We start from the raw sequence: 27,901 nt of genomic DNA, 5'->3' as shown, positions 1-27,901 counted from the left end.
AATACAAAATTATCGTTATTTTTTTCAAAAGGCTGTTAAATCAGAACTTTTATTCATTTACTGCATCTACTCGTATATATATAGTCGAGCACTACTTAATTTTCATTCAAAATTGTTTATTGATTCTATAGTTATTAAACAAATTCAAGCTGTCTTATAGAATATTATGACAGATATGCTATGATATATGTAAAAAGAAGATAATATTTAGCTCACCTTTGTTTCCTGACAGTTCCGTAATCATATGTTGACTGTAACATCTTTTTGTCATATGATTGTTTTGGTTCTTGATGACATGACAACATAAGTCAATATTTTTTTTAATTTTTTTACTGAAAAGATGATGATGATGATGATGATGATGATGACGACGACGACGACAACGACGACGACGACGACGACGACGACGATGATGATGATGATGATGACTGCTTAACGTCAAGCAGCAAATTAATATGCATATTCAAGACGAAAACATGTTAATGCAATACTGCTTTGTACTAGACCGACTAAATCGTTTTTGTTGTTGTTATAGATTATTATATGATACATGTATGAGTTATTGTCCTTTGTTGAATGCCGTACAGTGACCTGTAGTTGTTTTCATCTTTGTACCTTGGTCTTTGGTGTGTACAGTAGACATCGCATTGGCAATCATACCACATCTCCTTATATTTATAAATATGTATTGAAATATTCATATTTATTGTTTTTCAAATTAACTCAAGCCAAAAAACAAGAATTGTAATTAGTATCCAGTTAAGAACTGGAAAAGTATAATAGCAAAATGTATGGCCTCAGTTAACGACGGACAAATCTAAATCCTTCGAACATGAACGCTTTGCATAAACAATATACAAATTAAATACAAAATAAAGTTTGCCGACTAGCCCGTCAAGTACGCTGGACGTCGGAACTTATTATACAACATTCAACATACTAGTAATTGTATATAATAACTATTTCATACATTACATTTGTAGTAAAATTCCATACATTTCCTTCACTGAACATTTACAAACAACTAATAAAGTTCCTTCCCGTACCAATGGCCAAGGCGATCTCAAAAGAAATAGAGATAAAACCATTAAATATTCTCTTAGTGTATACCGTTTACCTTTAATCAATTTGACAACAAAGCAATTTTAATTGAACAATACCCGCTTAACACACGTTAATATAGACATGTTCCCGCAATTACATGTACGAGCCGAAACGCAGGAAAATTAATGTAATATAAATAAGATGTGGTATGAGTGCCAATGAGCCAACTCTCCATCCAAGTCAGAATGTATAAAAAGTTAACAATTATAGGTCAAAGTACGGCATTCAACACGGAGCCTTGGCTCACACCGAACAGAAAGCTATAAAGAGCGCAAACTGACTAGTGTTAGTCAATTCAAACAGGAAAACTAACGGTCTAATCTATATAAAAAAACGAGAAACGAGAAACACTTAAGTTCATATTAGTTGTTGTGGATATTTTGCAGATTATTGTTAGCGACATCTCCCGCATCAAAATCACAGCTGCTGATTTATTGATTAGAAACATTTTTAGCGGCTATTGTATCCCATCGGCGATAGACAGGTCTAACCTGTTTGTTGGCCGGACAGTTATTTTGACTTCCGGTTTATGACTGGTTCCCATCGAACCACATATTTGAAAACCGTCATCTTCTATCATTATTTCCTTAATCACATTGTCATAAGTAAAACATTCATATTTGAGATTCGCATCTGTTTTCCGTTGTGTAATTATATTGAACCAGGAACTATCATGATTGTCTTTTCCTACTGTAGTCAAACAAACTGCCATGGTATTGCTGGCTAAAAATGGCGATCTCCACACGATCACTACCCGTCTTTCTTTGTTTCTTATTAACCATGAAACAATTCCACTTGACCCTGTCATTGTGTAGGCGTGCTTGTGTGCTATCTGAAGAAAAGTCTTTAAATGTAAATCAGATGAAACTACACATCGAAAAATATCGAAATACCTGTATATTCAAAATTTTCTTTTTAATATTTGAATTTAGTATTGAAAAATTTTATAGAGTTGCATGTTATATATCGAAATTTATAAAGTTAAGTTAGAAACCTTCGATGATAAAGACACACTATGTCCACATCGGAGAACCAATCTTATGATAGTAAACTTTATTTCCGAATATACATTTTAAGCAAAATAAATGTTTTCTAATCAATCAGTTTTATTAATATAGAAAGAAATTCAACGAAAACCAAAACATTGGTTACATTTTGACATCTGAAAAGTTCATTGTATACAATACAAAATGTTCATTAGGGTTCTGGTCTGAGTTTCTTCTGGAGAGTTGTCTCATTCGCAATTATACCACATCTTTAGTGCAAGGCGATTTGGTGCTACGAGATCTCAGTGGCATGAGTTCGAATCCCGGCCAGTGAAGAACAAAAAATTGTGTTTTCAGCCTTGTATCAACCATCACGAGTGATTTGATGGATAAAATCTGTCGTAAAGTTGTCACTGGTTCAGACGTACTTATAATATAATTCTTTCTGTGACTGCATCCTACATTAATTTGTAAGATCCTCTACGATAGATAATTCAGCTGATCTGTAATATTCCATCTTCATGCCTTATATATCATGTACTGTGTTATGACGCTAGATAAATACTGACGAGAAAAGGTAACACCCGACCACCGAAAGCTTGATTTTAGTCGAGCCTAGGTGGTCGAGTGGTCTAGCGCGTCGGGCATAGTGCAAGGCGATTTGGTGCCATGATATCTCAGTAGCATGAGTTCGAATCCCGGCCAGGGAAGACCAAAAAATTGCTTCCGCAAATTTACAGAGCTAACATTGTTGGGCTGTTATTTAGACGAATTATGTATTCACACATATATATATTGAATCATATTTTTCTTACTATTCAATTGTTCGTTTTTATCAGAACGTAATCCCACACGAAGCCATGTGCGTCGGACTATTCCTATGTTTTATCCTATAGACCAATAGCAACCAAAATGCGTCTTTTAAGTTCACCCCAAAGATTCATCGAGGTATAGAAATAATGTCACCAGGACGTCTCCCCCTCCGGTATTACAGCCTATGCTCAAGTAGGGGAGTGGGTTTTGCGGGATGTATAATTTATACGCAGAATGGGGACGTTAAGTACGATGCTTCATGTGTGGAAAATGCACGCTCACTGCATGTCATGGTGCCTTTGCAACAACTGTTTAATGGGTTCGGGGAAGACCTGTTGCATGGCAAAATTTCTGTCATTATAAGTGTACAATGTACCCTCATTTTCAAGTGACATCCTAATTTTGTCGTCCTCCATCCCGGTCGACCCAGGTTTCAGAACCTAACAATCAGATTATTTGCTAATTCGCTGTCGTCCTGAATATTTATGTAATATTTGTCACTTTATGTTTAATAAACAAACAATCAATTCACTAAAAATATTGCGTAAACAAGAAAGTGTAACGAACAGACAGACGGGGTCGTTCGAAAAATCGGATTGCAAATATATTTGCTGCAACTCATTTCAGGCCTTCTTCTCTAATGAGAAAAGTAAATATGCAGGTCAGGAACCTCGGGCCTTTGTTAGTCTTGTATGTTTTTGTTGAATTTTGGTTCATTTATATGTTTCAGAGTTAAGTGTGACGTCCGTTTTCGCTGAACTAGTACACATTTTTGTTTATGGGCCAGCTGAAGCACGCCTTCGTCTGCGGGATTTTCTCGCTGTGTTGAAGACCAATTGGTGGCATTGGGCTGTTTTCTACTCTTTGGTCGGTTTGTTGTCTCTTTGACACATTCCCCGTTTCCATTCTCAATTTTAGATATACTTACTGGAGGTATGATGGGAAGATTGAAGCGGTTAGTTTTCTCTTTGATAACATTTAAGTACGTTTGGGCAATACAGTGTATCGACAGGTTGTAGGTATTCCTATGGGCACTTATTGCGCCCCTTTAATAACAGACTTGTTCTTGTGTTGTTATGTATCACAGTTTATTACCAAACTCAGTAAAGACCCGTCTACATTGCATTTAATTGATAATTTCTACAGCGCGTTTGGTTATCTTTATATTTTTTCGTTAAATAATCTAGAATTTTCTAAATATATGACCAAAGGGATAATTTTTCGTTCCCTATTGTTAATTTTCCTTTTTTGGATGATGATGTTCCTTTGGCACCATCTTACGGTGTTTATATGTCGTGTGCAAGTTGCGATTTTGTACATGTTATAACATGTACAGAAATAGTATACATGTTTTAACTTGTGCAATGCAAAACTACAAGTTATAACATGTACAAAAGTTATAACATGTACAAAATATTGCCTAAAAATGGTTTTAACTTGTACAAAATTGAAAATAAATTTAGATAAAGCAGAATATGCATTTGAAATTAATTGAATAATAAAGAACAATAATCAAAAGCTCAAAACTTTTTTTTTCTTTAGAGCGCAGTGATCACAAAGTTGCAGAAATGTTTTTATTGCTTCACGGCTTGTGTTGGCATAATGCTTTTTCAGGTCATTGTATGTTTTATGCAGTCCACCATGGCCTACAGCAGTGTGACGCTGTTAAATAATAGCATACATTTCCTCAATGGCAACAAAGTAAATAACTTATTCATCTGTAATATTAAAAAAAACGACGCCTTAAAATTATGAATAATACCCCTCGACAATAAGCTCCTTGACAACTGGACTAAGCTATAGACTCGGGCTGACTTAAGGGTTGATGTTTGGCAAGATTATTGTCTAACTCAAGACCGTTCTATATTGATCCTTAAATGTTATTTTTGATTTTACTGTTGTGATAGGAGTAAGGTACTTAACTCATTGTGTTATGCCATACATCTCTTATGCATATCTAGATGTTCTTGTAAAGAAGCTGTTCACACTAGTTACATTTGAAATAGAAATGATTCGTGTGTTAATTTGCTACTAATTTCTCATTAGTAGCAATACATTTCCAAGTCAAAATAAAAAAATAATAAAAGAATAAAAATTACGAAAAGTAGATAAAAGTTGCGATCAAGGTTCATGTAGGAAACGGATTAATATAAGTTAGCAGCTTGTTTCCGGGTCCTATTAATTATTCAATTGTATAAATATGTAAATGCCAAATTGTGTACATTACTTAACTTGAATTTAATTAATAAAATATGTTTACACTAAGGTTCATGTATGTAAATTAGACGAATAGATTTGATAAATTAATTTTGTTTTCATTGTTAATGTCGAACTACTAATAACGAAACATATGCAAAAATTATTCAAATATAAAGGAAAGGTGAAAGACTTAGTTTGAAAAAAAAAATGTTTGTGTTACTATATGATTTAAATTAATTTTATTAATTGCAAAAAAAAAAAAACATTCACCCATGCATGAGTAAAATATGGAAAAACGAAAAAAAAAAACGAAAAAAAAAAAACAAAATTTTGATTCAGATTCTGTATCTAAGTCACTAAAAAGACCCTTTTCAATGTTCGTAAACTACCGTGAAAGATTGACAAAGTTGTAGATGTCTTAAAATTAAATCAAGTGCAGACTGAACCTGTTAATGAGAACGCTTGTACGACGCCAAGAACTTTGTCGCATGCTGGACAAACATAAATACGTGACGATGATGAAATCCTTTCAAACAGAGGCGAAAGATACATTGTACCAAAGGGACATTCAAATTCATGAAAGACTGAGCAACACGAGTTATGACATTTGTTTTATTCATTTGTCTCGAGAGACAGCATTTAGTTTACTCGACCAACGCACTATTTTTCGATGGAACCTCATACAATATAAATAAAAAGATGTGGTATGAGTGCTAATGAGACAACTCTCCGTCCAAGTCACAATGTATAAAAAGTTAATAATTATAGGTCAAAGTACGGCCTTCAACACGAAGCCTTGGCTCACACCGAACAGCAAGCTATAAAGGGCTCCAAAATGACTAGTGTTAACAATTCAAACAGGAAAACAAACGGTTTAATCTATATAAGAAACAAGCAACGAGAAACACCTATGAAACACACCAACAAACGACAACTACTGAACAACAGGCTCCTGACTTAGGACAGGTGCATAGATCAACAGAGACCGATAAACCAAGCAAAGTCGATTATTGACAGAAATGTGTAGATTATAGTAAAAATTGTGACTGCTCTAGATAGAACTTTATTTGCACTTACTAGAAATAGCTTTTACGTTAATAAAACATAACTTATAGTACTTCTAGTTGTTAACTTATACGTCATATAGTCTCTGGTGGAGAGTTGTCTCACTGGAAATCATACAGCTCATTTTTATATTGGATAAATACATTTATCAAATAAATGAAATACGAGGATTTAATTTCTTGTTTAAAATTTTTGGTATTAGTAAATGTAATCGATACTAAAATATTTACCATACTCTCTTTGTGTCCAGGTTGAACTGAAACAGGCGGCACTGAAATATAACCTGAATGTATGTTTACTTCAGGACTAGTCAGGTGATATCTTGTCCAGTTTGTGATTTCAATACCAACAACAGTACGATACTGTTTATTTGTCATCATTGTAGACATGTTTGTTCCATGTAGAGAACTGCCAAGTCGTGTTGACTTTCCCATGGAGGTTACCATGTGTCCATTCCAAGTAACTCGACTCATGTTTGATTTGTCTCGGGTGTTGTTTCCTGTTTAATAAGAAAATGATTGAAATAAATTTAAACAATACAAGTTTTGTTTGCATACAAAGTTATATCAAGCAATCAGATTTGAAAGATTCAAGTTCGGTTGGTTTCATCTATTTTACTATCGTTGAACCGATACCAGTCTTTGGCCTTGACCTCGATTGGATTAGTATCCCCAAAAGTTTGCATCAGTTTTTTTCTCGTTACTCTTATAATATGTTGAGCTAATAATAAACTTAGTAATTTAACAATATGTCGTTTCTCTGAAAATTTTTAACCAGTCAGAAACATCGTAGAATCATTCACGACTAAAGAGGAAAGTTTCATTTTAAAAAACAAAACAATAAACGAGCTTTGAAAACGAAAGACGGCCAAGAGCCTGAATCGCTCATCGTGCAGAAAAATGCAACATTACAACCCTTAAACATCAACTCCATGTACAGCTATTTTTACACAATGAGTATAAGTGTGACTAGATTTGATCCAGACCCTCTTTGAAAACATTTTAAAAAGTGTTAAGTCATTAAAGAAAAATTACCCCTACAAGGAGTGAACTGACGATTTCAACCTATTGATTTTCCTGTTACCAATATATCTTGTATTGCGTATTAATTTTGCTGTTACAGTATCTTTCTATCGATGATAGTTTTCAAGGAAACAGTCCAAAAGAGTTTATCCACCACCTCCCCCCGCCAAAAATAAAAAATAAAATAAACATAAAATGAACAAACCCAAAAACCAAATACGTGACATACGCCATTTAAGGACAAATATACCCCAAATGTCTAGTCTATTAACATGCGACTTATTTCAAAATCCTTTTCTTACTGATCCTATTTGCTGTTTTCCAGTTTATCGGTATCTTATATAGTTTCCAGATAAAAGACAACCCCCCCCAAAAAAAAATCGTTTGAACTGTCATTTTACGACAATAGAGAAAATTTTAATCCTTTGACTCATTTTTAGGCCGTGTGTTGCTGGTCAATGCTGCTGCTTATAAAATGTCCTTCTATCTATGTATGGTTTTCAAGATTATAGCCATAAAAGCAAACATAGGTAAGCATTGTCATTTTATAAGGGCATTTTTTCTGTAAGGAGTTTAATGACAATTTCTGTCATGTTGGCACTTTCTTATTTGTAGATCTTGTCTTTTTGTTCATTTGTGCTGTTTTTAATTTCTCTCTATAATTCTTTTTCAAGATAAAAGGAAAAAACCCCAAAAATGGACGAGTTTGCCGTATTGGTAGATCTTGGTTTGTTAGTCATTTATTATGATGATCAGAACAATAGCTAGAATTAAAAAAAATGAGGTAGAGATATATAAAGTTTGTCGCTAACCTTGATTTAAGTGCATTTTCAACAATGGCCACTTTCCAACATTAAAGACTAGAATATTATTCATGACATAAATCTCTTTTTACGGGGTCTTGTTTTACTGATATTGTTTTCTGTTTTCAGTTTCCATCTATTAACTATTAGTTTTGTTTTTACATAATATGAAAACATTAGGTAAAAATTATCTTTAAGGCATTAATGTCTATTAGAGATTTCTAATAAAATGACATACGTACGTAACTCGACGTACGGGCCTTATGGGACTGGTTATTGCCAATCATTGAATTTGATTAAATATGTCGCTCAAGTTTAAATCAAGTATTCCAAGACTTTTAAAATCCCACACTGGAATTTTCGGCCATATAAAATAATTTTATCATGACGAAAAATGATGAAATCTTGAATTTATATTTATCACGTGGTTCTCCAGATTCCCGCCTTTATTTTCACTGACATAAGATCACGTAGAAATACACGTATCCCATACCTATCATACGATTGAGTTGAGTTATCTTTCATGGTTTTTGATAATGACAATTATTTTTCAATATACTTTGCTGATGAACGCTCCATTATGCCTTTTTTTTCGTTATCCGATGTTTTTCTTTCTTTCTTGCTTTTCTTTATCCATCTTTTTATTACATTTGTTGCGGGGAAAAAATTTAGCAGGATATTTTCTGACTATTTCAGAAATATCGAAACCAGTGTTTGTCAGAATCTGTCTCTTTATAAAAGTTGAAAATTGAAATAAAACTATCGCTTCCATTTAATTTCTAACAAAAGTGTTTACTTTTTTTCATTTATTATAAAATGTGTTTGATAAAAAATTCCCTATATAAGTTGTATTGTAGAAGGTGTGCTCGATTAAGGATTGATATTTCATGTATGTGTTGTTTTGTTTAACAAGAATGCTATCGGAGACATTTCCAGGCAATTTTTTTTAATATCCCTTGAAGTAAATCAACTTATAGTATTTTATCCAATTTATTGATAAACAATTAATGGGGGTCACCTAATTCGTTTTACTACATAAATCATTAACTGAAATATTTTAGGTAAGAAACATAGAACAACATAAGATAATAAGATTTCGTTGCAAGATGCGGATCCAGGATTTTGAAAAAAGGGGGATCTAGGCAACGTTAAAAGTGGAACATGCCCCACCCCCTAAATCCTCCTTTTGATGCGCTATGCAGTCAAAACAGCTCTCTTTCGACGTTTAATTCCCAATGCAGTGTAGAATATGACGATTTTCAGCAACGCTGAAATATAAGTATTTTTAGGATACAGGGCCATGCATTTAAGTGTTCGTTGCATATGTATTTTATGTATATTTAGGACGAGAAGATGAATATGAACCAGACTTTGTATTATAACGCAGGAAGACATATCACTCTACCCGGACACATGATTCTGATTCTGGACCGACCAATCTTTGCTCTTAGTTATTATATTCCATGCATTTTGACAAAAGCTAAACGTATAAAGTTAAAAGACATAGTGGAACTTAAACTTTATTATTCCCAAATCTGTACAAAAGCATTTAAGAGGAGGTCATACATAAAATTCTGTCAATTATTTTATTTTTATCAGGACCTATTTTTTAAATGAATACTGAGAATAAAACCTTTAACCAACAGTTTCATTAAAAATAACAATGGACAAGACATACGTTATCAATACACTGATAATAGTTTAAAGTTTATACTCTCCATTTAATGCATGATATATATGTTTAATGGTTGATTGATTGAAGAAAAAAAAATTAAATTATCGCATAGTATACCGTAACATGTGTAATGTTTGTTGTTCTAGAGTTAGAACGAGTTAGTTATATAATGACAGTTTTTGTTTTTCATTATTTTACATTTTAATTTTGTTTATTTCATGTTTTAACTATGGACAAAGAGCGCTGAGTCTGGTATTCATCTACGTAAGAACTTTCGCCGATTGAAGGAAATATGCAATAAAGCGTGATATCAACAACTTACATATACCTTTATATATATCAGTGGTATGCCATAGTTCCAATAATACAAACATACGAATGTTGATGGGTTGCTGTTTCACTGACGTTTATGACAAATACTTAATTTTGAGATTAGAATTTTGATCTGGACGTGCGAGTCGTATCAACAATAATCCTTGACTGACCAAAGTCTACTTTGACTGTTTTATCAATACTAATTTACAAAAGGTGTCTTCGATCAGCATTTGAAAACACAACTGGACCCTAGTTCTAATGAAAGTCTGAAGCACCAGTTGCACGCTCTTATTCCACCACCTCTTTAAAGTTTGATCTGTCGTTAATTGATTTCGACTCTCGGTACTATACAGCACCTAGTTTTAGAAAAAAGACTTCTGCTGCAGCTAATGGATGGAATTCTCGTCTCCGTGATTCAAGGATTGAAGTCGAATGCGTTTATGGAAATTTACAGGATAAAAAGGATTAAGTTAGTAATAGAATTTTATGCTTGAGCTGTTTTGGTCAGTAATGCCTGCCAAAACGTTTATGATCTTTATGTCATACAATTACAATTATCTTGTTTTGGGTCAGCATTGCCTGCCGAAATATTTTATGATCTTTATTTCGTACAATTACAACTATCTTGTTTTGGGACAACATTGCCTGCCAAAACGTTTATGATCTTTATTTCATACAATTACAACTATCTTGTTTCGGGTCAGCATTGCCTGCCAAAACGTTTATATGATCTTTAGTAATAAAATGCTATGCTTCTGTTTTGGGCCAGTATTGCCTGCCAAAACGTTTATGATCTTTATTTCATACAATTACAACTATCATTGAAGACCTGTTGGTAGCCTTCTGCTGTTGTCTGTTCTGTGGTCGGGTTGTTGTCTCTTTGACACATTCCCCATTTCCATTCTCAATTTTATCTTGTTTTGAGTCAGCATTGCCTGCCAAAACTTTTATGATACAATATAAACCTTTTTAAATGTATGGCAGTGACAGTACAGGTATTTTCAGAACAAAATCTGAAGCATGCCAGGAAGAAAATGAATATTTATTTCAATAATTTGTAGCAATGATATTTATTATTATTTTTTTTATTTACGTTTTAATTTTCCTTTTTTTTTTTAGAAAAAACAAATTCCCGATGTAAATATAGTGTATTTTAAGTATAAATTAAAAGTCCTCTAGCTTAGCAGTGCTAAGTAAATTTGGTACATTCCCGTTATAGTTTATAGTGGTATTATCAATATGAAATACTACTATTAATATCGAATGCTGGTATTCACCCATTCATTATATTTTTAAAAAGCTGAATATTCAAAATTGTGATGTAAAGCTTAACTTTTTTATCAAGTCATCAGTTGAGCAAAAACTTTCTAAAGTCTCATATCAATTGGGAACACAACAAAAATTAACTGAGAGTAAAAAAGTTCTAAATTAGATACTTATTTCAATTTAAAAACTTGTTTTCCTTAAGAAATTTATCTATCTTTATACAATTTCGATTGAAAAATGCCAAATGTAAAATGAGAATCAGTGCCCATGATCCCATGATAGAAAGAGTCAGATATAAAACTTCCTATTTAGAAAAAAGTCAGGGCTTTGTAAAAATGTACTTTTATTTTGTTTGAAGATTAAAGATGAACAACATTGTATTATTAGTTGTCCAGTATACAATAATTATGGAGAGATATTTCAGATCTCTCAAATGAGGCAAACATGTTTTCGGCTAATTGCTGTACAAATTTTCTGTACTAAAACAAGCCTAAAATATTTTGGGGATTATGTTATTAGATGTGTAGATGTAAGACGAAATGTGAATACATATACTTAATAACTATGATTATTGTAACTTTATTGCTGTGGTCCTGTCCGGAATAAGATTTACACCTTTAATCATGTTTATCAGCAAAAGATAATTTAAAAGTAATATATGTAGGTTTATGATTATATGAACTTTTAATGTTTCACCTCAATGTGGAAATGTTTTACAAAAATATAGTGTTAATTTTTTGTGTATGTGATTGTTTTGCTTCCAAATTCTAACAAGTTATATATAAATTGTATTCACGTCGCCAGAGTCCTCGGGTAGGGGATCCACTCTTTCAACCTAAGCGTGGATTTGTGGCAGATTTTTTCTCCCCATCTTTGCTATTCTTTGTCATTTATTCAATTGATATGATTTTAGTTGATGTAATTTCGTATTAATTATGTATTTCATTTCATTGAAATATATTGATTAATGCGAATTCGAAATATTATTATTTCATAATAAAATTTCACAAATCTGGATTTATTTTTCATAGACAAGATCGTTGTGCTAGTATGTGACCTATCAAGAGTATGGTCACCTACCATCCACCCCCTTTTTTGGTGTTTCCTTAGCGTTGCGGGATGTACCAGTATGTACTCTATACAAGATTGCATTCAACATTATAACATGCTTAAAAAGGTCGTCCGTTTGGTTGTCCAGGATGCATAAATACACAGCCACGTCGAGTAGCAGTGGGGACGTCTAATCAAATCTAATGTAGGTGCGTACATTAGTTCTACGCGGAACAGAACAAGGGATCCATAGGGGGCTGTTGAAAGACAACATGTCTGCACTTTTGTAACATGCTCTCATTTTCCAGGTACGATAGAAATTTATGCTATTATCATGGTCGACCTAGTATGCATATCTATGGTATTATTTTGTTTTACTTGTCCTGAATATGCATGCAGTTTTCGTCTTTTAATGTCCGACAACAACAATCAATTAATTAATCAATCAAACGCGCTTAAAATAATAATTTTTCTTGCATTTGCAAATGCTGAAAACTATTTTGCAATTCAGATTTTCAATTAACCGTCCACTCTCTACTGGCATTGACGTCTTTTAACCAAGTTGAGGCTTTGACTGCCAAGATACAAATCATCTGCTTCACCAGAAATAAAATGCAAGTTACACTACTGTCGATTGATTGATAGTTGGTTGCATAAATTCTAGTGGCAAATATTTCATTCATATTTAATGTGCACAGAGAGCGTGGCATTCTCTCTACAAGAGGCATCGGATTTAACGTCCCCACTATGAATATGTGGCCTTAAGACACAGTGCCCCTTCACATGCTCATATTTCCATGTTCAGTGCACCACTTAATCCGGTTCAAACTCTAATTTGGTATATAATTTTAAAAATTTTATATTTGAACGGAACGGAAGAAAGGAAGGATGCACAGACCAGTAAATATAACATCCCTCGCTATCATAAATTGGTCATACAACTAAAATGATCATCTTACTTAACAAAACTTTAATGAAATATTCCGTACATGTCCGTTTTTCTTACATATTTGCATAAGTTAAGGTTCATGTGGACCCTTCGTCTAAAATGGCTGCATTTTTACCTCAAAATTTACTCTGAGTACAGACAAACCTGTGCATCTAAAAAAGTTTAAAGGCAAAGCATGCCCTTGATAAATAAAATTCAAATATATTTTATGTTTTATAATATTAAAAACTTAAAGGGATTTTGCAGTGCACTTTTTTTCATTCCTCCAGAAGGTGCCAAAATAAACTAAGTTGGGAAAGAGGTTTGAGAACTTCCCCACAGGTAATAATTGAAGTGAACTGTATTGATTGACATGGACAAGAGATGGACAATAGATACCTGACAATAATTGGTGATTTAAACTGTGTACCTGAGTGGACCATATCAAGTGAAACTCGACTGTTTGTTTATTTTATCATCTTCTGCAGGGACGAAAAAAAGTGCACTGCAAAATCCAGTCAAGTTTTAAATTTTCTAAAACATACAATGCATTAGAAGTTTTTTTTATCTAGGGCATGCTATGCCTTAAAATTTTTCCAGATGCGCAGGTTTGTCTGTACATAGAGTAAATTTTGGGGTGACAATGCAGCCATTTTAGCCAATGGGTCCAAATGAACCTTAGACGCCAAATATTTCAGAAAAACAAAAAGTAAAAACATTAACTGATTCATTAAAGTGTGATCATATTTTGTCTTGAAGATTCGTCCTCATAAATTCCATTTGATAAAATTCTACGGAAAGGTGACAAAGTACTAGCAGAAAGATGCAACAGTGATTTGAATTATCATTAGTATGCTAAAAAATAGAAGAAGCAAGTCGTGTACACCTTTTACATCCCGTCGTGTTTGAAAACTCATGTTTTAATTTTATAACGTATAAATAAAAAATGAGAATATCTTCTCGCTTCAGATTCCATTATTTTTATTTTTTCACTTAATTTTGATTAAGTAGCTTTAAGAATTCACCCTTTGAGAGATACATATATGGGTCAAATAAATGACGAAGTAATGATCGGTGCATTTGATTACCGGTAACCGAATTAATTATTCCCTTTAAAGTTTGTTGTCAATAAAATCATCCCAAATCTAATAACAAAATATGTAAAGAATTAAAATAGCAGATTGTGCTAATTTTTAAATAGCATCTATTCCAACAAAGTATGTGTATTCAACGAGCCAAAAATTCATACAGTCTATGCTCCCCTCCGTCATTCTTCAATGCAATAAGCCGAGATACGGTCAGATAGGTTGGTTATGTCGAGTAATGTCATTTTATTGGAAATCTCTATTAGTAGTAAGTCGATTGACATTTTCAGATGTGTTAATAAATTTGCAGATTTTGTTTTGCTGGTCATTTGTTGCTGTTTTCAATTTTTCCTTGTCTACTATAGTTTATGGAAAACTATGCAAAATATGATAAAAATCATCATTAAAGGGCAATAACTCTCATATGAACGTTCCATTATGCGTCAAATGACCATTTCGGTTAAGTTTTACTTATTCGAGGTGTTATATTTTTGATCATGTATGAAGTTTAGAGTTTCAAGAAAATAGCAAAAACGCAAATTTGTATATAAAATTGCCATTTAAGGATATCAACTCTTATAAGAAATTTATACAAATTCCATTACCGTTTTGGGTGTTATATAGACTTACATGTATTTGTAGATGGTTGTTCTATATATGTTATAAATTTCAAGATAAAAGACAAAACAGCACCCATATGTTCAATTTTTTTAACCATTGATCCTTTTAAATATGTTTAATTTAGCATGAGAGATAATTTTACTTGTGTTTGCATCATCATTTCTGTCTTCGCTTTCAGTGTCGTCCTCTTGATTGCTAGAAACTACTCTACATACATCTTCATTACTGGCATTGTTTAAGGTTTCATCCTTTCTTAAAGTGAATCTGTTTTGGCGTCTTGATGCCATTTAATTACTAAACCCCTACAAAAGTTAAATAAACAATTTGAATTCTTTTTCAATTTATTATCACTATCCGACCAGTGGAAACGCTACTCTTACATGAGTCTAACATGAATACACAACTTTGTTTTAGAGAGAAAAAATGTGGTTTATACAGACTCCCTTTGTTTGTCTACTGTGGTAGAAATAGTGGGAACTACATGGACATGATGGAACAGTAATTAATTGATGCATACGGATATTAGTATTTTTTCGGTTAAATCAATTCCGTGTGCTGTATTTTGTTTAACGATCGATACGACAGACTGCATAAGACTCATAAGTGGCTCTCGAATTTAAAAAGTTGGAAAGTCAAATCAGTTTGAGATACGAGCTTTAAAACATAAAATCAAGAAACTTGTGCCAAATACGTAAGGACAGTGGTTGTAGAAAAACGCAGAGTTTTGAATAATTGAAAATTTTATATACAGTAAAGTAAGTAAGTAAGTACTAAGTAGATTTTTTATTATAGTGACTTGTGTAATTACAATAGTGTGTCAATTAACATAGTTTAACATAATATATACATATACAACCGACCTAATGTGTCTATAAGTCACCTTATATATTAAATATCATATTCGATTTGTGTCACGGATTTGATAAAAAGTCTCAATAATCGGTTTATCTAACCAGAAAATATAATGATTAAATTAGGATATATGTTTATCAACAAAGTTTCAGATAATAAATTAAACTTGTCCAAATACAACGTGACGTCACTTCTTTATGGCGTCCACCAGATATTTAGCAGTTTTTCATGGAAAATTGATTAACACATGGTAAAGTTTTTCGTCATTCCTCAGTTATAAGTTTTGAAATCTTATATAATATCTTCGAAATGTTTACTTCTACGTTCAGTATAAAACGAACAGTCAAGAACAAAGTGTGATTCATCTTCAATGCTGTTTTCCCTACAAAATCTACAAATGCGTTCCTCTCGTTGTTCACCAATGTACCTTCCCGTCTCTATTCTTAGCAGTAGAATCCCACACCGTAATTGTGCTAGGCACGATCGCTGCGATTTGCGGGATTCAGTTTAACGTATGATTCTTGTTCAACCATTTTTTTACAGTCGAAACGTTAATAATGTCCCTATTCCACATAAAAAGGTAGTAGTTATGTAAACGGGAATCAAATAACGAAATATTGATGATTTCCTTACGTTCGAAATGACTACTAAATCTTTTTTATTAAGAATGTCTTTAAAATCAAAACACCAGTTGTTTCGGCATCGCTCATAATCATAGTCGAAAGCTAGTTAACGCCCTATTTGGAATATTCTCCAAAGCTTGGAACTTACGGCATCCCCAAACTCCTGATCCATAGTCTAATATAGGCACTACACAGGCATAAAACAGTTTTTCGTACGATTTAACTCCAAACTATTTAAACTGATGAATATTTGCTAATATTTTCCCCAATGCTCGTCTGTATCCCTTTGATATTTTCCATTATGAGTAAACACGACTCCTAAATATTTGTATTCATTTACAGTTTCATGTTTATTTTGACAAATGCTGAATTCGAAGCCTGTAGGTTTTAAATTTTAGCTCTAGATTTTCTTAAATGAACGCATTTCGATTTATTTGTGTTTATCAAAACTCTCCATCTTTTGCACCAGTCCTGAAGTTTGTCCAACATTTGTTGTAAATCCTTCTCATTTTTTGCCAAAAGTGCTATATCGTCAGCGTAAAGCAGTATGGAGAGATTGCTGTATTTTAATCCAATTCAGATTCATATCGTTTAACTCCATCTCCAGGTCATTAACAATTATCGAAAACAATGTCAGAGATAAATTGTCCCTTGTTTTCCATCCGTTTCGCAACAGAACCAGTCGGTTAGTTTCCCGTTTAATCCCACATATGATTCAGAACTCTGGTAAAAGTTTTGTATAGAGTTATACACTTTTCCATTGTTTTTATATCGCAGTCGTTTGTACAGCATCATCTCTCTGTCGATGAAATCAAAACATTTTTTTAAGTCGATAAAAGCAACAAATAAGTTATTTCGTACTGCACTAATAAGGGTGAAAATATGGTCCTCACATGAACGATTCCGTCTAAATTCGTTTTGTTCGTCGGGTAATAAGTCATTATCTTCTGAATATTTCGTGACTCTTATATTGATTAGAGCACTATAAAGTTTACTTATACAAGGCAACAAGCTTATCCCTCTGTTCATTGGGTCTCTAGAATCAGTGTTACAATCTTTCAGAATTGGACAAATAACAGATTTTTCCATATAGACGGAATAATGCTTGTGTCGAATATAAACTGAAACAGATGATGTGGTGTTTTTATAATCAAAGGGAACTTTAAGACAATGTTAGGAATTTGGTCATATCCACATGCGGAACGATTTCCTGAATGCATTGTAATCTCTGTTATTTTCTCCACTGACCATTAATTTTATGTTGAAAGTCTTACAGATAAAGGTTTTACTAAAAACATTACAGAAACTTAACATTTTTAAAAATCTATGACAATGGGGTCAAGGTCAGATAAATTGTGTCAGACAGACATATACACCTTACATGTTTTTTATACCCAAATATAGTTGACCTATTGCGTATGCTGATTGAAAAACAGACCAAAACATACAAACTTAACATTGACCAATGAACCATGAAAATGAGGTCAAAATCAGATGATATCTGCCAGACAGACTTGTACACCTTACAATCATTCAATACACCAAATATAGTTGACCTATTGCTTATAGTACTTGAAAAACAGACGAAAACACAAACACTTAACATTGGACAATGAACAATGAAAATGAGGTTAAGGTCGGATGCAACCTGCCAGACTGACATGTACCCATAACAATCTTTCCATACACCAAATATAGTTGAACTACTGCTTATAGTATTTGAGAAACGGACCTAATCACGTAACTTTAACCTTGATCACTGATCAATAAAATACGGTCGAGGTCAGGGAAACTCTGTCAGACGGACATGTAGACATTGCAAGGAACCCATATACCAAATATAGTTATCCCATTACTCATAATAAGTGAATAATTCACATGACAAAATAACTTTTTTTTCAAGCAGTCGCTGAACCATGGAAATGAGGTCAAGGATATTAGACAAATGATTGACGGAAACTGCATAACATAAGGTATCTGCATACAACATAACTGTGAATTTATGCTGAGTCATCATCGTTAAGGCCCAGGATTTTCTCAATCTTCATGAAATATTTATAAAACTTTATATTTGAGTTTATTTCATTAAAATTTCTGAAGATAAACAAGATTTGGTGAAGTTCTACATGTTCTCTCTATTCGCCAAATATAGGTTGTACTTCTGTAAATATAGGCAATGCAATTTCCAATAGGAACTCTTTTACGGCTAAAACGGTGTCATTTTTACTAAGAGGTTTCGTAAAACATTATATTCTAGGATGGAAAGTTCATATGCATCCTAGTAGAAAGAGAAATATCGCCCTTTAACTACGGTCTAGTGGTGAATAGCTCTGACGAAAAAATCATAAAAAGTGTCTAGTTACAGAAGAGTAAGTCATTAGAACAATGTCCAATAACCAAAACATGATACCAGAACAGCGAAATGAAAATAACAAGCAAGATGCAGATGGTAAACAATCAGAAATTGACAAGTCTCAGTCCGATGGTAGTGACAATACTTCGGCGCCATCTTTTTCCAATGTTGTCAAACATCATAGTGTAAATTATCAGGCTTACAGCGATCCTGAACCAAAGCTAAAAGGAGTAAAACCTATCTTTATTAAAGAACCAGACTTCTTTGGCAACAAAACTCCGCCTAAAGAACTTTGGATAACACACGTAGAAATATACAAAGCACTTGAACATAAGATAAAACCACAGTTTGTAAGAGGCATTCAAAGAATAAAACAAATGTGAAGAATCTACCTAGACAGTGAAGTAGACAGAATGCTGTTGCTAACAGAAGGCATCACATTAAGAAACAAGTCGGTACCTTTGCATTCCCAGAACCCATATTACCAAAAATGTGAGTACATAACAACAACAGAACGGGTAAAAAACATCCCACTATCAGCAGATGATGGTCAAATTGACAGAGAATTAAGACAAAGAAACATAGAGGTTTTCACTATAAACAGAGAAAGACTCAGGGTTGATAACTTGGTTACCAACTGCTGGACACGAGAAAGAGTAGTCATATGCAAAAAATTTGACAAACCACTCCCAAGGTTTCTTACAATAGGTCAATACACAGCAAGAATATATCACTTTGGTCAAACGAAAGATACAGACATGTTCTTGTGCAACAGATGTCAATTGAAAGGTCATAATATAAAAACTGTCCAAATGAATGGAAATGCAGACTATGCAATGAATATGGTCATAAGATGTTTGACTGCCCTACCTTTTTGGCAAAGAAGATGGGAAAAAATTCTGAAACAGAAAGAGATGAGCAACAAGAAACAACAACAGCTAATGTTGATGAAAATACAAATACTGAAGAAAGACAACAAATTCAAGCTCTTACAGAAAATGACAAAAAAAAATGATACTGATGAACAACCTGAACTAACAGATGGAAATGACGAAGACAACCTAACACATTCTATGTCATTGAACAAAGAAATAACAGCAGCTGATGCAAAAAAAGAAAAAAAGAAGGCAAAAAAGTCTGCCAAAAAGGAAGGAAACAAAACTTCAAGTGATTCTTCTAAACAACAGACATCAAAACAGGCAGAAACAAAAAGAGATTCTTCATCTGCACAATCTGACATTTCAAAATTTTTAACCCCAAACAATAAAACAAATGCAGCTAAGGAAAGAACCCCACCTACTCCCAATCAACCAGATGGGAAAAGACATCTATAAATTATAGAAACATTTTATGTATAACAAAAAAAAAAAAAAAAAAAAAAAATATGTATGTTTATATGTCTTGTCTCTCCTTTGCGTATTTATGTTTGTGTGTATTTAGTATTTATAGAAAGATAATTGAATGGAACAAAGATTCCTAAACAAATTTAACAAGAGTAAATATCAAAAAAAGAAAAGTGAAATTTTGCACATATTGTATTATAACATATATTGTCATGTATATGATACTATCAATAGAAGTATATTTGATAATACCAAAACAAAAATTGACAGAGATAAAAACACTTATATTAGAAAATTTAACCAGTCTTTTTTCTATTTAAATCCCGTTAGGTTTACAACTTTATATATCTATAGTAGACGTACTCAACAAGATCAAATCAAAAGTAAATATTTACTCACCTTAATAACTATTCTTAGTACATCTTCACAGTATAAATCCTATAAAGTAACTGAAAATAAAGAAAATGAAAATAAAGAAAAGGAAAATATTATGCAAAAAGCAAATAGACAATGTAAAAATGTTATGAAAAACAAAATTTCAAAAACAAACAGATCCGTTTCATCAGATTTGAAAATATAACCACATTACTAGCTGAGAAAATTAGAGACAGTATATTAGTTTTTCTCCGTCAAAATCATACATTTGTTTTAGTTTGCAAAGAGCAAAAAAATGTGTCAATTTGTAATTTAATTAATAGTTCTATGTATATATGTTGTGTGATTTGTATTTCAAGTATGCAGTAATTGTTATGAGTATATATTATATGTTTCAAAATAATCATCTCAATATTTGACAAACTCATTCGTGAAACAGACTATAACACTATTGTTACAATCCAATTACACAAAAGAAAATTGATAAACGTAATCATTTTCACAGGTAACTCCCACGCTAAAAAACGACGATTAAATGTGGCTGAAATAAAGTGTACTTTAAAAACGCGACCCAAATATAAAGTACACTCACTTATTAAAAGTGGCATAAAAATCAACTTATTTTTTTAATTAAAACATGTTAAATAACCTGCACATTTGTACAGCAAATGTTAAAGGACTTCGAGATAAACAAAAGAGATCAAGATTTTACAAATGGATGAAAAAATCGGAAATGTAAAATATCTTTTGTTCAAGAAACTCACTTCAATACATCTCTAAAAACGTTCTAACTATTGAATCAGATCAATCTTTTTATTATAGCCATGAGACGACGTCAAGCAAAGGGGTAGCTATATTAATTAATAAAAAATGAGACTATAAATTAATAGATGAACATAACGATTCAGAAGATCGAACAATCATGATAAATATCGAATTTGAAAATATAATCTATTCTCTTACAAACATATATGCCCCAAATATAGAATCTGAACGAAAAAGCTTTTACAAAAATTAAATGACTTTATAAACAAAAACGCATTAGGTACAATAATTTTAGGAGGAGACATGAATGATGCCCTTACAAATGTAGATAGAACAAATTCAAATACTCGTAAAAAAGTTAGTAAACCAGTCAATAGCCTAATAAATTTAATAAAATCAATTGACTTAATAGATATATGGAGACACTTTAACCTCCAAAAGATCCAATATACATGGAGACGTAAAAATCCAGTCCAGTCTAGTCGAATTGACATGTTCCTAGTCAAAAAAGATTTCGTGTTAAACGTTAAGTTGTGTGATATTAGGCCTTTTCTTATTTAAAGCACTGACCACCAAGCAGTTTCCATACAATTACAATCTGTCTCAACTGAAACTAGAGGCCCGGGATACTGAAAAATTAATAACGGTATCTTCGACGAGCAAGAGTATGAATGCAATATAAGTAAAATAATACAAAAACATAGTAATAAGATAGAAAAAAATGAAATAGATCCAAGACTTCTGTGAGACTCCTTAAAATTGGAAATAAAGGAATATAGTATTAAGTATAGTAAAATTAAAGCACAAAATTGGAAAAATGTAACACGTAATTTAGAATCATAACTAAAAATATTATATGAGAAATCAAATAATGAGGAAAATGATTTTATAAAAGACAAAATATCCACATTAGAAAAAGAGCTAGAAAACCAATATGAATGCAAAGCTAAAGGAGCTCAAATAAGATCAAAACAAGAGTGGGTAGAAAAAGGAGTAAAAAAATAACGCGTATTTCTTAGGTCTTGAAAAATCTAAACAAACGAAAAAGACAATACTTAAACTGAGAAACAATAAAGGGGAAATAGTAACAGATCAAGATGAAATATTAAAGCTTGAAAGGGATTTTTATGCTAATTTTTACGACACTAAACAAAAACCGGATATAGATGTTCAAAAATATATTACTGAAACAAAACTTCGTTATAAATTATCAGAAGAAGAAAGTAAATCTTGTGACGGATACGTAACGCTAGAAGAATTAACTATTGCAGTCAATAATCTAAAATTAAACAAAAGTCCAGGAATAGACGGGATAAGCATTAACTTTAAAAAAAATCCTGGACCTCTACTTGTAATTTTTTTTAATTTTAGCTTGGAAATATACAACTGCCATTTACGCATAGACAAAGTTTACTGAATCTAATTTATAAAAAAATGATCCGTTGGAACTTGCAAATTACAGACCAATATCATTATTAAATAGTGATTATAAAATACTCTCCTACACTCTAGCTTTAAGAATAAAAAGAAATCCTAAATCTAATTATAATGCTGATCAAACAGGATACATCAAGAACAGATTCATAGGTTTTAATCAACGCTAAATACAAGATGTAATAAATTACGCAGATAAAATCAATATAGAAGGTACTATTTTATTCATAGATTTTTCGAAAGCTTTCGACACATTAGAATGGAATTTTATGTATCATACTTTAGAATATTTTGGTTTTAATAAACCCTTCATAAATTGGATAAGAACCTTGTATACAAATATAAATAGCTCTATATTTAATAACGGGTGAATATCTGCCCCTTTTGGACCCCTTAGAGGTATCCTGCAGGGATGCACGTGCTCTTCTCTACTTTTTGTAATGTCAGTAGAAGTAATGGCCAACCAACTAAGGCAAAACAAAAATATACGAGGCATAGAATTAAAAATTGATAGTAAAACACATAGCTTGAAAATCACGCAAGTTGCTGATGAGACAACTCTATTCCTCAAATCGAAAGAAGAAATCCGAACAGCATTAAATATAATCGAAATTTTTGGAACTTTTTCCGGACTACAACTAAATAAAAATAAAACAGAAGGAATTTGGATTGGTAAACTCAAACATTGTAGGGATAAAGTAGATGAAATTAATTTCACGGCTAAACGCGTAAAAGTGCTAGGAATATATTTCGGCATCAATAAAAAAGATTGTGAAAAATTTAATTGGGATACTAGATATGAAAAGAGTCGAAATCTAATTACATCGTGGAAAAAAAGAAACTTAACAATCTTAGGTAAAATTCTAATAGTTAAAACCCTCATTATACCACTATTTACTTTTTTAGCAAACGTTACAGTTTTAAGTATCTCAAATATACTTGAACTAGAAAGAGAAATCTTTAGTTTTATATGGGATGGTAAAAAAGATAAAGTTAAAAGATATATATTGGTAGCAGATTACAACCAGGGAGGGCTAAATAGGACAGACATAAAAAACTACTTCTCCTCTCTTAAGATAAGATGGGTCTCTAGATTGCTACAGGCAAAACAAGAAAATTGGACATTAAATAAATTAGGAGAAAATTTCCTTATTTTTAGAATGAATTTAAATAACAAAACCTTAAAGAAACTAGATATAACTAAGGATATTCCAGATTTTGACTTAGATATAATAAAAAGTTGGATTTTAATTCATGAAACGAAAAACACAGAACTGAAAAACTTTGTCGAGATAAGAAAGCAAGTTATCTGGGGTAATACATTTATCAAATTTCAAAACAAGCCGTTTATTATGCATTATTGGATACACAGTGATTTCATTTATCTTAATGATATTATTGACGACAATGGAAAAATTGCCCACGAAAAAATATTTAAAAAACTGCAAAACACTAAAAATTGGATTTCAGAAATTTCGATAGTCAAAAACGCAATACCAACCTCATGGCTAAAAGTATTAGCTACGAAAGAATCCATCAAATCAAATGTAAATTTTAACAGACTATTTATCAATATAAACAAAGAAAACATTGAAATTGAAAATTTAAGCAACAAAAACGTATATCAATACCTCGTTCGACAAAAAAAATCTCCAAACATTGGCATACATAAATGGAAAAAAGAACTAGAAATCAATTACAATTTTACCAAATATATGTTTAAATTTAAAACTGAATAAACTTAAAATTGTTTAGATGGAAATTGATAAGTTGCATTTTACCAAATAGAGAAAATCTGTGCAAATGGAAAATCGAATCTAGCCCATATTGTCAACTTTGTCAACTTAAAGACACGTATCATCACTTTTTTATTGAATGTAAATTTCTAAAAGAATTTTGCAAAATTATGAATAAAATCTTATCTCAAATGAATTTTAATAAAAAAAAATCAACTTAAAACATATAGTAATAGGCTATAAAATAACAGATAGCGAGTATATCGGATTCAATATAATTCTGACAATTATAGGATTTGCAATATACAAATCGTACTATGTATCAAACCAAAGAAATAAATCTACCAATGTAGTCAATCTCTTTAAATCTGAATTTGACGAATACGTAAGATCATACAATCTAGACAACGAATACACTACAGTCCGAGTGTTTTAAATTTAATCTAAAGAACAGAAATTTGTGTTTCTTCAAGAAAACAAAACATGTTTATAATATTTTCAAGCAGACAGATATCTTAACTATATAAATAAATAAATTACTCACCTAATAAGTTTAAAATCCATGGCAAGTATAAAGATAAAAAATCGGCAAATTCCACAATAAATATCCATTAAAAAGCATGCTCTCACCTTTAAACAAGGTAAACCACCCGATTGAAAAAATCGATATATTCCACACACTTAAATCATGCAAATGATAAACGAGATGACAGTAGATAATTAAATTCGGATTAGTGTATTATATTATTATTGAACATTGTATTTAATTGCTCTTGGCAATACGGAAGCAGCTTTTAGTAGCAGTGATGTTTAATGTTTTAAGTGTATTATATTATAGGCCCAAAAGGTCTATTATGTTTTTTTGTCTACACTGTAGTATACACTATTTGTCAAGAACACATGTCAATATATATTAAATATATACATAATTACTCTAAATATCACCATAACAATGTTAAATCTGCAAATTTGCAGAAGCAAATTTTTGTTCTTCCCTCGCCGGGATTCGAACACATGCTATTGGGATATCGTGACAACACCGCCTGCACTTTGTCCAGCGCTCTAGACCACTCGGCCACCTAGACTGATCTAAAAAATTCAGGTTTCGGTGGCCTAGTATTACCTTTCCTCGTCAGTAGAATCTAGAGTTGTAACACAGTACATGATATATTGGGCATGAAGATGGAATTGATTGCAGATTAGCTAAATTATCTGTCGTAAAGGATCGTAAGATGCAGTCACAGACATAATTATTTGATAAGTACGTCTAAACAAGTGACAACTCTACGACAGATCCATCCATTGGATCACCAGTAAATATATATATATATAGGTCATGACTGGATTTTATTTATGACCTTTTTTCTTATGCAATGAATGTAGAAAAAAAGATAAGCATTATAATGATGACTGTGAATGTTTTATATTACTTTTTTAATACGTAAACTCTGAAAATACCTTACCTGTATTTTAAAGGTGACAAAACTTTACTTCACTTTTGTTAAATAAATACATAATATATCTTCCGGATAAAAGTTTTTACTTTTTGCGCATGACTGATAAAAGATGAACTTGATACTTAAAAACTACTTGAACAAACTTTAAAGATATCTAAACCCATTCATGATAAAGTTTTGTTGGTAAGAAAAACTTTGTATTAATAAATTACATTTTAATTTGATTTAAAATTCTAATATGTCGTGCTTCTTTCGCTTTGTAAACAACACCGTGATAAAATTCCCGATATATCTTTACTTAGCGCAGACTCAGAGGTGTACATAATAATAGCTGTTACTACATGTGTATACCTCCCATGTAAATCCACATTACCTACGTGCATACGATATGCCGATTTCGCTGTGTTTAAAATTTCAATTGGAAAACAAACTACATATCCTTTATTCTTTTTTTTATGCATAACAGAAAGAATTAATGTATCAGAGCTCGGAAAATGTACAAAATCCAAATAAAATAAAATTCCGCAAAATACTATTAATGCTATTAACGCATTAACGTCATTTCAAAACGTGACGTCATACGAATGAAAACGTTCAAGGTGAAGGTTTTCCCTTTACATCAACGCTCCAAATTCGGATAATATTGTATTAAAATGGAGTTTTCAGGTTGGTGTTGTTTTATTTTATTTTCTATTGCATTATTCGCACATTAACTGATTTCAGCAAGTCAACATGGCGGCTCCTTAGTAACGAAATATCAGCTGTGGAATTGACGGGAGCTTACGAAAAAAAAATTGTAAATTAAAAATGGCAAATGTTAGGGTTGAGAATCACACATTTTTTCTAGCGGTTATTCAAAAAATAATTAACGCAAGCTATAGTTTTATTGGAAAATTTTCGCTTTATCTAACAGGGGTAAAATAGAACAGCCACATACACGGAATACATGTACTTACCCTCACTTCAGATTTTAAATTACAGTATTTGTCCTTTTAGAATCGAAATAAGGCATGGAAGCCATAGATTTGTTGGAATTTAACACATGGCCTGGGCCGTGATATTTGTTAATTTTATCCCTAGCTAACACTCAGGATAAAATTCAAATATGACGGCCCAGGCCATGTGTAAATTTCCAACAAATCTATGGCTTCCATGAATTATTTCTTAATTAGATTAAACTAGTTTTTAGACCGCTGGATGCTTTTATGTTTATATTGGATGAAACGACTTTTCATTTTCGAGCGATTGGGCACGTGGGCAAAAGTTTGTTACGTTTATTTATGATCTATCACGTTGCGTTCCAGAACTTTTATTAATCTGTCCTCCTCTGAAACTAACATGCCAATTGCAACCAAACTGAGCAATAATCTGTCTGTGCGATTCCCTCGTGTTTTTTTTCTCTCTTTGTTTTTATATACATATATTTTTAATTTAGGTTTACTCACGAGTTCTACTGAATATGACCCAAATGAATGAGTAGTTTATAGAGATTAGGTCTCCGGACGTGTTTGGCAGTAAATCCAATATTAGAGAAAGGTATCCGTTTAACTGGTGGGCGACGTTGAGCACAGAGTTGGTACGGTACACGTACAATATTTAATTTGCTCGGATCATAATTGAAAACAGTGGTTTGACTGGTCTTTCGGACGTGTTTTAAAGGGTCGCTTCGAATACACAATCGGCATATTTCTACCATGCCATGCTCTATATATAAAACATGCTCATATTAACATGGGTAGGTGTAGATATTTGTCAACATTGTATTTCATCTAGGAAGGGATATAACGTTCGGTATAAAGATATTAACAAATATAATTCCTATCCATGATAAAATTAGCATAAGGGTGGCATGAACGAACATTTTCTCAAGTCGATCGTATGATGCTTAAACCTGTCACAAACAACTTTATGCATATCAAGCGCGTCGTTAGACCTACAATTTTTAAAGAGTGGATGGGGTTTACAGAATACAGATTAATTGAGGAAAAATAGAGATCTTGAGGTAATGGCGTGCTAAAATATAAAACAAAT

The 27,901-nt window shown here is 32.1% G+C and overlaps 2 protein-coding genes across 2 annotated transcripts in view; one reads left to right on the top strand and one right to left on the bottom strand.

The window, feature by feature from the left end:
* The window catches only part of LOC127714274 (tereporin-Ca1-like), a 470,404-nt gene that overhangs the window by 194,619 nt on the left and 247,884 nt on the right, over window positions 1–27,901 (top strand). The gene's annotated exons all lie outside the window — the stretch shown is intronic.
* On the bottom strand, window positions 480–25,978 carry LOC127714276 (tereporin-Ca1-like). The gene is made up of 5 exons (XM_052220337.1): window positions 25,877–25,978; window positions 20,503–20,552; window positions 15,075–15,234; window positions 6,398–6,666; window positions 480–1,936 (listed from the first exon to the last, which is right to left on the bottom strand). Exons 3-5 carry the CDS (start codon window positions 15,217–15,219, stop codon window positions 1,562–1,564), a joined length of 789 nt encoding a protein of 262 aa, XP_052076297.1. The 5' UTR covers window positions 15,220–15,234; window positions 20,503–20,552; window positions 25,877–25,978; the 3' UTR covers window positions 480–1,561.

The sequence above is a fragment of the Mytilus californianus genome, unplaced genomic scaffold, assembly GCF_021869535.1.
Source record: "Mytilus californianus isolate M0D057914Y unplaced genomic scaffold, xbMytCali1.0.p SCAF_9, whole genome shotgun sequence".
NCBI classification, from domain to species: Eukaryota; Metazoa; Mollusca; class Bivalvia; order Mytilida; family Mytilidae; genus Mytilus; species Mytilus californianus.
Note: the sequence above shows the minus strand (reverse complement) of the source record. Positions and strands in the feature narration are given on the sequence as shown.

Bases quoted from the DNA above. Each gene is read 5' to 3' on its own strand.
- LOC127714276 (XM_052220337.1), bottom strand. From the start codon at position 15,219: ATGGCATCAAGACGCCAAAACAGATTCACTTTAAGAAAGGATGAAACC. The intron at 6,667-15,074 runs GTAAAATTATCT...CTTATTAAACAG, and splicing joins AAATGATGATGCAAACACAA to GAAACAACACCCGAGACAAA. The intron at 1,937-6,397 runs GTAAATATTTTA...ACTTTTCTTCAG, and splicing joins CTGGACACAAAGAGAGTATG to ATAGCACACAAGCACGCCTA.